The sequence below is a fragment of the Lonchura striata genome, chromosome 35 (assembly GCF_050655825.1).
Source record: "Lonchura striata isolate lonStrDom1 chromosome 35, ASM5065582v1, whole genome shotgun sequence".
NCBI lineage: Eukaryota > Metazoa > Chordata > Aves > Passeriformes > Estrildidae > Lonchura > Lonchura striata.
In genome coordinates, this window is record NC_140737.1 from 199245 (window position 1) to 212767 (window position 13523).

At 58.7% G+C, this 13523-nt stretch overlaps 1 protein-coding gene across 7 annotated transcripts; it reads left to right on the forward strand.

Moving 5' to 3' along the window:
• Positions 1 to 117: 117 nt before the first annotated feature.
• On the forward strand, positions 118 to 13508 carry GTF2H4 (general transcription factor IIH subunit 4). 7 transcript variants are annotated; one of them, XM_085565130.1, is made up of 15 exons: positions 118 to 150; positions 904 to 1038; positions 1133 to 1296; positions 3160 to 3264; positions 4640 to 4771; positions 6492 to 6588; positions 6698 to 6786; positions 7521 to 7629; positions 8206 to 8274; positions 8959 to 9042; positions 9471 to 9642; positions 10727 to 10857; positions 11660 to 11707; positions 12341 to 12419; positions 12837 to 13508. In XM_085565130.1, the coding sequence occupies exons 3-15, from the start codon at positions 1178 to 1180 to the stop codon at positions 13007 to 13009; spliced, it is 1407 nt and encodes a 468-aa protein (XP_085421256.1). In that variant the 5' UTR covers positions 118 to 150; positions 904 to 1038; positions 1133 to 1177; the 3' UTR covers positions 13010 to 13508. The 7 variants fall into 7 exon arrangements, with proteins under 7 accessions (XP_085421256.1, XP_085421255.1, XP_085421254.1 ...); XM_085565129.1 differs by lacking the exon at positions 904 to 1038 and having other exon boundaries at positions 1081 to 1296; XM_085565128.1 differs by lacking the exon at positions 904 to 1038.
• Positions 13509 to 13523: the final 15 nt, after the last annotated feature.

Consider the following 13523-nt stretch of genomic DNA (forward strand, 5'->3'; position numbering starts at 1 on the left):
GGGAACGGCGCGTGGGGGCGTGGCCTCGGCGCATGTGGGCGTGGCCTCGGTGGGAAGGGGGCGTGGCCTCGGCGGGAAGGGGGCGTGGCCTCGGCGGGAAGGGGGCGTGGCCTCGGCGGGAAGGGGGCGTGGCCTCGGCCGCGGCGCGGGGTGAGTTGGTGGGGGGATTTTTTGGGGGAATTTTGGGGATTTTTGGGGTTTTTGGCGGGGAGATCGGGGGCGGGGATCGAGGTGGGGAGGGAGGGAAGCGGGGGGAGTGTGGGGGTGAGGGGTAAATGGGGGTGCTTGGGGTAATTTGGGGGGGTTTGGGTCAATTTGGGGGGGTTGGGGCAATTTGGGGGGGTTTGGGGTAATTTGGGGGGGTTTGGGGCAATTTGGGGGGGTTTGGGGCAATTTGGGGGGGTTTGGGGTAATTTGGGGGGGTTTGGGGCAATTTGGGGGGGTTTGGGGTAATTGGCAGGCTTTGGGTAAATTGGAGGGTTTGGGTTAATTTGGGTTAATTGAGGGTTTGGGTTTATTTGATTTAACTGGGGGGTTGGATCAATTTGGGTTACTTTGTGGGTTTTGGGGCGATTTGAGCTAATTTCGGTTCATTTGTGGGTTTTGGGGCGATTTGAGTTAATTTGGGTTCGTTTGTGGGTTTTGGGGCGATTAATTTGGGTTAATTGTGGGGGGGTAATTAGGGGAGGGGGTGTAACTGGGGGGCAGGGGAGGGGACAGAGGTGACGGTGACGGGGGCGCTGCCACGGCTGGCGGGGGACACCCAGGTGTGCCCAGGTGTGCCCAGGTATACTCTGGCCGTTCCCCAGGGGTGCCCAGGTGTGCCCAGGTGTGCCCAGGTATACTCTGGCCGTTCCCCAGGGGTGCCCAGCTGTGCCCAGCTGTGCCCTGGCCATTCACCAGGTGTGCCCAGCTGTGCCCAGGTGTGCCCTGGCTGTCTCTCAGGTGCCCCAGCTGTGCCCTGGCCGTTCCCCAGGGGTGCCCAGCTGTGCCCAGCTGTGCCCAGGTGTACTCTGGCCGTTCCCCAAGTGTGCCCAGGTGTGCCCAGCTGTGCCCAGGTGTACTGTGGCCGTTCCCCAGGTGTGCCCAGGTGTGCCCAGCTGTGCCCAGGTGTACTCTGGCCGTTCCCCAGGTGTACCCAGCTGTGCCCAGCTGTGCCCAGCTGTGCCCAGGTGCCATGGCGCTGCCGCGGGCGCAGCTGCAGTGCAAGAACCTGCAGGAGTTCCTGCGGGGGCTCAGCCCCGCCACGCTGGACCGGCTCTACGGGCACCCGGCCACCTGCCTGGCCGTCTTCAGGTGGGCCACAACATCCCATAATATCCTTAAATAAACCCTAAATTACCCAAAATGTCCCAAATTCACCCCGGGCCACCTGCCTGGCCGTCTTCAGGTGGGCCAGAGCATCCCATAATATCCTTAAATTACCCAAAATGTCCCAAATTCACCCCGGGCCACCTGCCTGGCCGTCTTCAGGTGGGCCAGAGCATCCCATAATATCCTTAAATAAACCCTAAATTACCCAAAATGTCCCAAATTCACCCCGGGCCACCTGCCTGGCCGTCTTCAGGTGGGCCACAACATCCCATAATATCCCTAAATTACCCCAAAATATCCCAAAATTGACCCAAAATAATCTTAGATAGTCCAAATTTAACCCCAAATAACCTGAAATAAACCCAAATATCCCAAATTAGCTCAAAATAACCCAAAATGTCCCAATTTCACTCCGTGCCACCTGCCTGGCCGTGTTCAGGTGGGCCAGAACATCCCAAAATATCCCAAAATTGACCCAAAATTACACAAATTAACCCACATGAACCCAAAATGTCCCAAATTAACCCAAAATAAATATCCCAAATTAGCCCAAAACATCCCAAAATAGCCCCAAATACCCCAAAAAACCCCAAAATAACCCAAACTTCTGCTGTGCTGCCCACGCGAGGTTTTGGGGGGATTTCAGGGGTTTTGGGGGGTTTTGGGGCAGTTTTGGATGGATTTTTGGTGTATTTTGGGTGGATTTTGGGGGTTTTTGGGAGGTTTGGGGTTGGGGTTTTTGGGGTGGTTTTGGGGCTGATTTTGGGGTGTTTTTGGTGCCATTTTGGGTGGATTTTGGGGGTTTTTGGGAGGTTTGAGGGTGGGGGTTTTTGGGGTGTTTTTGGGGTGTTTTCGGGGTGTTTTTGGGGTGTTCCCGGGATGTTTTGGGGTCCACCCTCCCCAGGGAGCTGCCTGCCCTGGCCCAGGCCGGGATTTGGGGCAGTTTTTGGTGGATTTGGGGCCGTTTTTGGTGCAGTTTTTTGGGGATTTTTGGGAGGTTTGGGGAGGTTTGGGGGTGGCTGTTTTTGGGTTGTTTTTGGGGTGTTTTTGGGGTGTTTTCGGGATGTTTTGGGTCCCACCCTCCCCAGGGAGCTGCCTGCCCTGGCCCAGGCCGGGATTTGGGGCCGTTTTTGGTGGATTTGGGGCGTTTTTGGTGCAGTTTTTTGGGGATTTTTGGGAGGTTTGGGGGTGGCTGTTTTTGGGTTGTTTTTGGGTTGGTTTTGGGGTGTTTTTGGGGTGTTCCCAGGATGTTTTGGGTCCCACCCTCCCCAGGGAGCTGCCTGCCCTGGCCCAGGCCGGGATTTGGGGCGTTTTTGGTGGATTTGGGGCCGTTTTTGGTGCAGTTTTTTGGGGATTTTTGGGAGGTTTGGGGGTGGGTGTTTTTGGGTTGTTTTTGGGTTGGTTTTGGGGTGTTTTTGGGATGTTTTCGGGGTGTTCCCGGGATGTTTTGGGGTCCACCCTCCCCAGGGAGCTGCCTGCCCTGGCCCAGGCCGGGATTTGGGGCGTTTTTGGTGGATTTGGGGCCGTTTTTGGTGCAGTTTTTTGGGGATTTTGGGGAGGTTTGGGGAGGTTTGGGTGTGGTTGGTTTTGGGTTGGTTTTGGGGTGTTTTTGGGGTGTTTTCAGGATGTTTTGGGTCCCACCCTCCCCAGGGAGCTGCCTGCCCTGGCCCAGGCCGGGATTTGGGGCGTTTTTGGTGGATTTGGGGCCGTTTTTGGTGCAGTTTTTTGGGGATTTTTGGGAGGTTTGGGGGTGGCTGTTTTTGGATTGTTTTTGGGTTGTTTTCGGGGTGTTTCCGGGGTGTTTTCGGGGTGTTCCCGGGATGTTTTGGGTCCCACCCTCCCCAGGGAGCTGCCTGCCCTGGCCCAGGCCGGGGTCCTGCGGATGCTGTTCCTGGAGCAGCCGCTGCCCCAGGCCGCCGTGGGGCTCTGGGTCAAGAAGGAGCACAGCAGGTGGGGCTGGGGGCTTGGGGGGTCCCGGGGGGATTTGGGGGGTCCCGGGGAGGTTTTGGGGGGTCCTGGGGGGGATTTGGGGGGTCTTGGGGAGGTTTTGGGGGGTCCTGGGGGGATTTGGGGGGTCCCGGGGAGGTTTTGGGGGGGATTTGGGGGGTCCTGGGGGGGTTTTGGGGGGTCCCGGGGAGGTTTTGGGGGGGATTTGGGGGGTCCTGGGGAGGTTTTAGGGGGTCCTGGGGGGGATTTGGGGGGTCTTGGGGAGGTTTTGGGGGCTCCTGGGGAGGTCCCAGGGGGGTTTTTGGGGGGTCCTGGGGGGGTTTTGGGGAGGTTTTGGGGGGTGCTGAGGAGGTTTTGGGTGGCACCAGGGAGGTTTTGGGGGTCCCGGGGGGCTTTTGAGGGATCCTGGGGGGGTTTGGGGGGTCTTGGGGAGGTTTTGGGGGGTCTTGGGGAGGTCCCAGGGGGGGTTTTGGGGGTCCTGGGGGGGTTTTGGGTGGCACCAGGGAGATTTTGGAGGGTCCTCCGAGGGTCCTGGGGGGAATTTGGGGGGTCCTGGGGAGGTTTTGGGGGTCCCAGGAAGGTTTTGGGGGACCCCGGAGGGTCTCAGGGATGTTTTGGGGGGTCCCGGGGAGGTTTTTGGGGGTTCTGGGGCTACTTTGGGGTGATTTTGTGGCATTTTATTTTGTGATTTGGGGGAACTTTGTGTGAGTTTGGGAATATTTTGTGTGATTTTGTGCGGTTGGGGGGTGATTTGGGGTGATTTTGTGGATTTTGGGGTGATTTGGGGTGATTTTGTGGATTTTGGGGTGATTTTGGGTGATTTTGTCCCTTTTTGGGCTGATGAGTGATTTTGTGTGGTTTTGGAGTGATTTTGGGTGATTTTTTTGTGATTTTTGCCTGTTTTTTGGGCGATTTTGCCGGTTTTTGGGGTGATTTTGCCCGTTTTTGGGTGTTTTTGCCGGTTTTTGGGGTGATTTTTGGGTGGTTTTGCCGGTTTTTGGGGTGATTTTGGGGTAATTTTGCCCATTTTTGGGTGGTTTTGCCGGTTTTTGGGGTGATTTTGGGGTGATTTTGCCCGTTTTTGGGGTGATTTTGCCAGTTTTTGGGTGGTTTTGCCGGTTTTTGGGGTGATTTTGGGGCGATTTTGCCGGTTTTTGGGTGGTTTTGCCCGTTTTTGGGTGGTTTTGCCAGTTTTTGGGGTGATTTTGGGGCGATTTTGCCGGTTTTTGGGTGGTTTTGCCGGTTTTTGGGGTAATTTTGGGTGGTTTTGCTGGTTTTTGGGGTGATTTTGGGGCGATTTTGCCGGTTTTTGGGTGGATTTGCCCATTTTTGTGTGATTTTGCCGGTTTTTGGGTGGATTTGCCCGTTCCTGGGTCAGGGAGCAGCAGCAGAGCCAGGAGGTGCTGCTGGAGCTGCGCCTGTGGCACCCCCACACCCTCCCGGGGGGGCTCCCGGGGGTCGCGCTGCACCCCAACTTCCGCCAGAACCTGCGCGTGGCCCTGCTGGGCGGGTGAGGCACGGGAAACGGGGGAAATCGGGGGAAATCGGGAAAAATGGGGGGAAATGGGGGGAAATGGGGGGAAATCGGGAAAAACGGGGGGAAAAATGGGGGGAAATCGGGGGAAATTGGGAAAAATGGGGGGAAATGGGGGGAAATGGGGGAAAATCGGGAAAAACGGGAAAAATGGGGGAGAAATGGGGGGGAAATGGGGGGGAAATGGGGAAAAATGGGGGAAATCGGGAAAAATGGGGGAGAAATGGGGGGAAATCGGGAAAAACGGGGGGAAAAATGGGGGGGAAAATGGGGGGAAATGGGGAAAAATGGGGGAGAAATGGGGGGGAAATGGGGGAAAATGGGGGGGAAATGGAGAAAAACGGGGGGGAAATGGGGAAAAATAATGGGGAAAATGGGGAAAAATGGGGGGAAAATGGGGAAAAACGGGGGAGAAATGGGAGGAAATTGGGAAAAATGGGGGAAATGGGGAAAAATGGGGGGAAATGGGGGGAAATGGGGAAAAACGGGGGAGAAATAGGAGGAAATGGGGGGAAATCGGGAAAAATGGGGGAGAAATGGGGGAAAATGGGGGGGAAATGGAGAAAAACGGGGGGAAATGGGGAAAAACGGGAGAGAAATGGGGAAAAACAGGGGGAAATGGAGAAAAACAGGGGGAAATGGGGAAAAACGGGGGAGAAATAGGGGGGAAATGGGGGAAAACGGGGGAAAATGGGGGAAATCGGGAAAAACGGGGGAAAACAGGGGGGAAATGGGGGGAAATGGGGAAAAACAGGGGAGAAATGGGGAAAAACGGGGGGAAATGGGGAAAAATAATGGGGAAAATGGGGAAAAATGGGGGGGAAATGGGAGGAAATTGGGAAAAATGGGGAAAAATGGGGGAAATGGGGAAAAATGGGGGGGAAATGGGGGGAAATGGGAAAAAACGGGGGGGAAATGGGAAAAAACGGGGGAAATGGGGAAAAATAGGGGGGGAAATGGGGAAAAACGGGGAAAAATAGGGGGGAATGGGGAAAAATGGGAGGAAAGAGGGAAAATGTGAGAAAAAATGGGGGAAATTTGAGAAAAAATGGGGGAAATTGAGGGGAAATGGGGGAAAGGGAAAAAATGTGGGGAAAATGGGAAAAAATTGTGAAAAAATGGGGGGAAATGGAGGAAAAGTGGGAAGGAACGGGGAGGAGAAACTGGGGAAGAAATGAAGAAAAAATGGGGAGAAAATCTGGTCCCTGTGGGGGTTTTGGGGACATTTCCCAGAATTTGTGGGCCTGAGGGTTTTGGGGTTTTTTTGGGGGTTTATGGGGTGGTTTTGGGGTATTTTTGGGGGTTTTTGGGGTCCAAACCTCCTCAAGAGAGGCTGATTTTGGGAACCCCAGGGCTGAGGCCTCTGTGGGAATTTGGGTGAAGCAATCCGAAATTTGGGTTTGTGAGGGGATTTCGGGATGTTTTTGGGATTCCGTGGGTCTGGGGGTTTTGGGGGCGGTTTTTGGGGTTTTTTGGGTTTTTGGGGTGGATTCTGGGGTCCAAACCCCCTGAAGAGAGGCCGATTTTGGGCGTCCTGCCCGTGTGGGAATTTGGGTGGAACAATCCGAAATTTGGGTTTGTGGGGGGATTTCGGGACGTTTTTGGGGCTCTGCGGGTCTGGGGGTTTTTGGGGCGGTTTTTGGGGTTTTTTGGGGTGCTGACCCCGCCCGGGGCCGCGGTTTTGGGGTCCTGGCAGGGGCAAAGCCTGGTCGGACGACACGGCCCCGCTGGGCCCGGACCGGCACGCCCGCGACGTGCCGGCGCTGGACAAATACGCCGAGGAGCGCTGGGAGGTGGGAGCGCCAATTTGGGGCATTTCGGGGCATTTTGGGCATTTTGGGGATTTCGGGGATTTCGGGGGGGTTTGGGGCTGCTGCAGAGGCTGAGCTTGGATTTTTTTAGGTGGTTTTGCACTTCATGGTGGGGTCCCCGAGCGCGGCTGTCAGCCAGGACCTGGCGCAGCTGCTGGTGCAGGCCGGGCTCATGAAGAGGTTTGGGGGAATTTGGGGGAAATTCGGGGGATTTTGGGGAATTTGGGGGTTTGGGGAGAGTTTGGAGGGGTTTGAGGGGGGTTTTGGGGGGTTTTAGGAGTTTTTGAGGGGGAATTTGGGACCTGGCGTAGCTGCTGGTGCAGGCCGGGCTCGTGAAGAGGTTTGGGGGATTTTGGGGGAATTTGGGAAAAATTTGGGGGTTTTGGGGTTCCTGAGAGGGTTTGGGGAGAGTTTGGAGGGGTTTGAGGGGGGTTTTGGGGGGTTTTAGGAGTTTTTGAGGGGGAATTTGGGACCTGGCGCAGCTGCTGGTGCAGGCCGGGCTCGTGAAGAGGTTTGCGGGAATTTGGGGAATTTTGGGCTGATTTAGTTGGATTTTTGGGAGGATTTTGGGCCAATTTATTTGGATTTTGGGGAGGATTTTGGGGGAGGATTTGGGGGAGGATTTTGGACAGATTTATTTGGATTTTGGGGAGAATTTGGGGGAGGATTTTGGGCGGATTTAGTTGGATTTTGGGGAGGATTTTGGGCCGATTCAGTTGGATTTTGGGGAGGATTTTGGGCTGATTTATTTGGATTTTGGGGAAGATTTTGGGGAGGATTTTGGCCCGTATCAGTTGGATTTTGGGGAGGATTTTGGCCCGATCCGGTTGGATTTTGGGGGTGAATTTCGGGGGGGTTTCCTGCGGATTTTGGGGCTCCCCTGACGCCCCCTCCCCGTTTTTTGGGGTGCCCAGCGAGGGGGGGGAGCCCCCCTGCATCACCTCGGCCGGGTTCCAGTTCCTGCTGCTCGACACCCCCGCCCAGCTCTGGTTCTTCATCCTGCAGTACCTGCGGGGCGCCGAGGTCAGCGCCCCAAAACCCCCAAAATTCGGGTCGGGGGGTCCCCAAAACCCCCCATATTGGGGGGTCCCCAAAAACCCCGGGATTCGCCTCAAAAACCACGCCTGGGTTGGGTTTTTCGGGGTGGGAGGGGGCTTAAAACTGGGGGGGGTCCCCAAAATTTAGGGGGGATCCCTAAAAGCCCTAAAAATTTGGGGGTTCCCAAAAAAAATCTTGGGGTTTGCCCCCAAAAATGGCTCAGGGTGACCCCACCTGGGTTCGGGGTTTCAATGTGGGATTTTGGGGGGGGGGGGGAGTTCCAAAATTTGGGGAGGGGGGAGTGCCAAAATCTGGGGGGGGTTCCCAAAACCTGGGGGGGTCCCAAAAATCTGGGGGGGGGTGTCTCCAAATTCTGAAGGGGGGGGTCCTAAAATCTGGGGGGATTTCCCAAAACGTGAGGGTTTTTTTCACAAATTTGAGGTTTTTTCCCCAAATCCAGAGGAATTGCCAAAATGTGGGAGGGTCCCGAAAATCCCAAAATTTGGGGAGGGGGTCCCAGAGCAGCTGGGGCCCCCCCAAACCCCCCCTGTGCCCCCCCAGGCGCGGGGGATGGACCTGGTGGAGATTCTGTCCTTCCTCTTCCAGCTGAGCTTCTCCACCCTGGGCAAGGTGGGACTGGGAGGGACTGGGAGGGAACTGGGGGGGACTGGGAGGGACTGGGAGGGACTGGGAGGGACTGGGAGGGACTGGGAGGGAACTGGGAGGGACTGGGAGGGACTGGGAGGGAACTGGGAGGGACTGGGAGGGACTGGGAGGGACTGGGGGGGACTGGGAGGGACTGGGAGGGACTGGGAGGGACTGGGAGGGACTGGGATGGACTGGGAGGGAACTGGGGGGGACTGGGATGGATGGACTGGGAGGGACTGGGATGAACTGGGAGGGACTGGGAGGGAACTGGGAGGGACTGGGATGGACTGGGAGGGACTGGGAGGGAACTGGGGGGGACTGGGGGGCACTGGGAGGGACTGGGAGGGACTGGGAGGGACTGGGATGGACTGGGGGGAACTGGGAGGGACTGGGAGGGACTGGGAGGGAACTGGGAGGGGACTGGGGGGGACTGGGAGGGACTGGGAGGGAACTGGGAGGGACTGGGAGGGGATTGGGAAGGACTGGGAGGTAACTGGGATGAACTGGGAGGTTACTGGGAGGTTACTGGGATGGACTGGGAGCATTCCAGGACTGTTCCTGAAGGGCTGAGAATGGTTTGGTGGTAACTGGGAGGTTACTGGGGGGAACTGGTCCAGACTGGTCCGAACTGGTCTGAACTGGTCCGAACTGGTGGGAACTGGGCAGGATTACTCGGTGGAGGGGATGAGCGAGTCCCTGCTGACCTTCCTGCAGCACCTGCGCGAGTTCGGGCTGGTGTTCCAGAGGAAGGTGAACTGGGAGCACTGGGAGGGACTGGGAGGGGATTGGGGGGGACTGGGAGGAACTGGGAGGGGATTGGGGGGGACTGGGAGGGAACTGGGAGGGACTGGGAGGAACTGGGATGGACTGAGAGGGACTGGGATGGACTGGGAGGGACTGGGATGGACTGAGAGGGACTGGGATGGACTGGGAGGGACTGGGATGGACTGAGAGGGACTGGGATGGACTGGGAGGGACTGGGAGGGGATTGGGGGAAACTGGGAGGGACTGGGGGGGACTGGGAGGTGTCAGGACTGACCTGGGGACACCCAGGGACCCCCGGGGACACTTGGGGACACCCAGGGACACTCAGGGACACCCGGGGACCCCCGGGGACACTTGGGGACCCTCGGAGACCCCCGGGACCCCCCGTGCCAGCTCCCGGCTGCCGTCCCCAGCGGAAGTCGCGCCGGTTCTACCCGACCCGCCTGGCCATCGCGCTGGCCTCGGGGACGGCGGGGACAGTTTTGGGGACAGCGGGGACAACGGCGGGGACGGCGCCGGGCACGGAGCCCGACGGGCACGGCTTCGTCCTGGTGGAGACCAACTACCGCATCTATGCCTACACAGGTGACATGGGGACACTGGGACAGCTGGGGACAGCCCTGTCACCCTGGGGACAGCTGGGGACATCCCTGTCACCCTGGGGACACTGGGGACAGCCCTGTCACCCTGGGGACACCTTGGGGACACCCCTGTCACCCTGGGGACATCTTGGGAACAGCCCTGTCACCCTGGGGACACCCCTGTCACCCTGTGGGACAGCTGGGGACAGCCCTGTCACCCTGGGGACACTGGGGACATCCCTGTCACCCTGGGGACACCTTGGGGACACCCCTGTCACCCTGGGGACATCTTGGGAACAGCCCTGTCACCCTGGGGACACTGGGGACAGCCCTGTCACCCTTGGGGACACTGGGACTCCTTGGGGACACCCCTGTCACCCTTGGGGACATCTTGGGGACAGCCCTGTCACCCTGGGGACACTGGGACTCCTTGGGGACACCCCTGTCACCCTTGGGGACATCTTGGGGACAGCCCTGTCACCCTTGGGGACAGCTGGGGACACCAGGGACATCCCCTGTCACCCTTGGGGACATCTTGGGGACAGCCCTGTCACCCTGGGGACACTGGGACTCCTTGGGGACAGCCCTGTCACCCTGGGGACACTGGGGACAGCCCTGTCACCCTGGGGACACTGGGACTCCTTGGGGACAGCCCTGTCACCTTGTGGAACACCTTGGGGACAGCTGGGGACAGTGGGGACACCCTGTCAGACACCGGGGACACCCCTGTCACCCTGTGGGACACCTTGCAGACACCTTGGGGCACCTGGGGACACCCCTGTCACCCTGTGTGACACCCTGGTGGCACCAGGGATACCCTGCGGACATCCCTGTCACCCTGTGGGAAACCTGGGGACAGCTGGGGACACCTTGGGGACATCCCTGTCACTCTTGGTCCTCCCTGGGTCTTGATGTCTCCAATCCCCCCAATGTCCCCAACCCCTGAGCCCACTAATGTCCCCAATCCCCCAATGTCCCCAATCCCCCAATGTCCCCAATGTCCCCACTGTCCCCAGTCTCCCCAATATCCCCAGTGTCCCCACTGTCCCCAACGTCCCCCATGTCCCCACTGTCCCCGCTGTCCCCAGACTCGGAGCTGCAGGTGGCCCTCATCGCGCTCTTCTCGGAGCTCCTCTACCGCTTCCCCAACCTGGTGGTGGCCCAGGTGACGCGGGACAGCGTGCAGGCGGCCATCGCCAACGGCATCACCGCCGAGCAGGTGACAGTGGGGTTTGGGGACATCACTGGGGACATGGGGACATTGGGGACATCACTGGGGACAGTGGGGACATGGGGACATCACTGGGGACATGGGGACATCACTGGGGACAGTGGGGACATCACTGGGGACATGGGGACATCACTGGGGACAGTGGGGACACTGGGGACATTGGGGACACTGGGGACATCACTGGGGACATTGGGGACATCATTGGGGACACTGGGGACATTGGGGACACTGGGGACATGGGGACATCATTGGGGACATTGGGGACACTGGGTATGGGGACACTGGGGACACTGGGGACATTGGGGACATGGGGACATCACTGGGGACACTGGGGACACTGGGGACAGCGTGCAGGCGGCCATCGCCAACGGCATCACCGCCGAGCAGGTGACAGTGGGGTTTGGGGACATCACTGGGGACAGTGGGGACATGGGGACATTGGGGACATCATTGGGGACATTGGGGACACTGGGTATGGGGACATTGGGGACATTTGGGGACATCACTGGGGACACTGGGGACATCACTGGGGACACTGGGGATATCATTGGGGACATTGGAGACATCACTGGGGACATTGGGGACACTGGGGACATCACTGGGGACATTGGGGACATCACTGGGGACATTGGGGACATTGGGGACACTGGGTATGGGGACATTGGGGACACTGGGGACATGGGGACATCATTGGGGACATTGGGGACATTGGGGACATTGGGGACACTGGGTATGGGGACACTGGGCACATTTGGGGACACCGGTGACAGCGGTGGCGCCCTCCCCGCAGATCATTCACTTCCTGCGCACCCGCGCCCACCCCGTGATGGCCAAACAGGTGAGGGGGGCTGGGCGGGGTCCCCAAATCCTTATGGGGGTCCCCAATCCCTTATGGGGTCCCCAATCCCTTATGGGGTCCCCAATCCCTTATGGGGTCCCCAAATCCCTTATGGGGTTCCCAGTTCCTTATGGGGGGATCCCAAATCCATTTTGGGGATCCCAAATCCTTTATGGGGATCCCAAAATGTCCCGGTCCCTGTCCCCCTGTCCCTGTCCCCATGTCCCTGTCCCCATCCCCCTGTCCCCATCCCCGTGTCCCTGTCCCCATCCCCGTGTCCCCGTGTCTCTGTCCCTGTCCCTGTCCCCATCCCCATGTCCCTGTCCCTGTCCCCTGTCCCTGTCCCCATCCCCATGTCCCCATCCCCATGTCCCCTGTCCCTGTCCCCGTGTCCCCGTGTCTCTGTCCCTGTCCCTGTCCCCATCCCCATGTCCCTGTCCCTGTCCCCTGTCCTGTGTCCCCATGTCCCCTGTCCCTGTCCATGTCCCATCCCCGTGTCCCCATGTCCCCTGTCCCTGTCCCCATGTCCCCATGTCCCTGTCCCCTGTCCTCTGTCCCTGTCCATGTCCCATCCCCATGTCCCTGTCCCTGCCCCCTGTCCCCGTGTCCCCGTGTCCCTGTCCCCGTCCCCAGAGCCCGGTGCTGCCCCCGACCATCACGGACCAGATCCGGCTCTGGGAGCTCGAGCGGGACCGGCTGCGCTTCTCGGAGGGTCAGTGTCCCCGGGTGTCCCCAAAGTGTCACCAAGGTGTCACCAAGGTGTCCCCGGGTGTCCCCAAGGTGTCCCCAGGTGTCCCCAAGGTGTCACCAGAGGATTCTGAACACGTCCCCAAAGGGGAGGTGACACCACAGGGTGGGAAGGTGACACTCTGGGGATGTCCCTAAAGGGAAATGCCAATCCTGGTGGTGTCCCCAAGGAGGAGGTGCCACCCTGGCAGTGTCCCCAAGGAGAAAGTGACACCCTGGGGATGTCCCCAAGGGGAAGGTGACACCACAGGGTGGGAAGGTGACACCCTGGGGATGTCCCTAAAGGGAAATGCCAATCCTGGCGGTGTCCCCACGGGGCAGGTGCCACCCGAGGGTCGGAGGTGCCACCCTGGCGGTGTCCCCACGGCTGTCCCCTCCCCAGGTGTGCTGTACAACCAGTTCCTGTCCCAGGTGGATTTCGAGGTGCTGCGGGACCACGCCCGCGCCCTGGGGGTGCTGGTGTTCGAGAACCCCGCGCGGCGCCTGATGGTCGTCACGCCCGCCGGCCACCCCGATGTCAAGCGCTTCTGGAAGAGGCAGAAGCACAATGGCTGACCCCAAATCCCGAAATTCCCGAAATCCTGGGGCTCTGGATCCCAAAAACCCCAAAATCCTGGGGTTCAGGGTCCCAAAAACCCCAAAATCCTGGAATTTGGGGTCAAAAAATCACCGAGTTTGGGGTTACTGAGCCACCCCGACGTCAAGCGCTTCTGGAAGAGGCAGAAGCACAGCAGCTGACCCAAAATCCCGAAATTCCCAAAATCCTGGGGCTCTGGATCCCAAAAACCCCAAAATCCTGGGCTTTGGGATCCCAAAAACCCCCAAAAACCCCGAAATCCTGGAGTTCAGGGTCCCAAAAACCCCAAAATCCTGGGGTTCAGGGTCCCAAAATCCCCGAAATCCTGGGCTTTGGGATCCCAAAAACCCCCAAATTTGGGGTCCTGGCGCCTCATTCCCGAAAATCCCGGATTTTGGCGGGGGGAAATTCGGTTTTTTGTACAAACGGTGTTTTTTGGGGAGGTTTTTTTTGTAGTAAAAACGTTTTGAGTGTAAACCCGAAGTTTTGAGG

Excerpts from the sequence above, each read along its gene's own strand:
- GTF2H4 (XM_085565130.1), top strand. The coding sequence starts at position 1,178 with ATGGCGCTGCCGCGGGCGCAGCTGCAGTGCAAGAACCTGCAGGAGTTC. Across the intron at positions 6,589-6,697 it reads ACGCCGAGGAGCGCTGGGAG|GTGGTTTTGCACTTCATGGT; the intron begins GTGGGAGCGCCA and ends GGATTTTTTTAG. Across the intron at positions 12,420-12,836 it reads CCGGCTGCGCTTCTCGGAGG|GTGTGCTGTACAACCAGTTC; the intron begins GTCAGTGTCCCC and ends TCCCCTCCCCAG.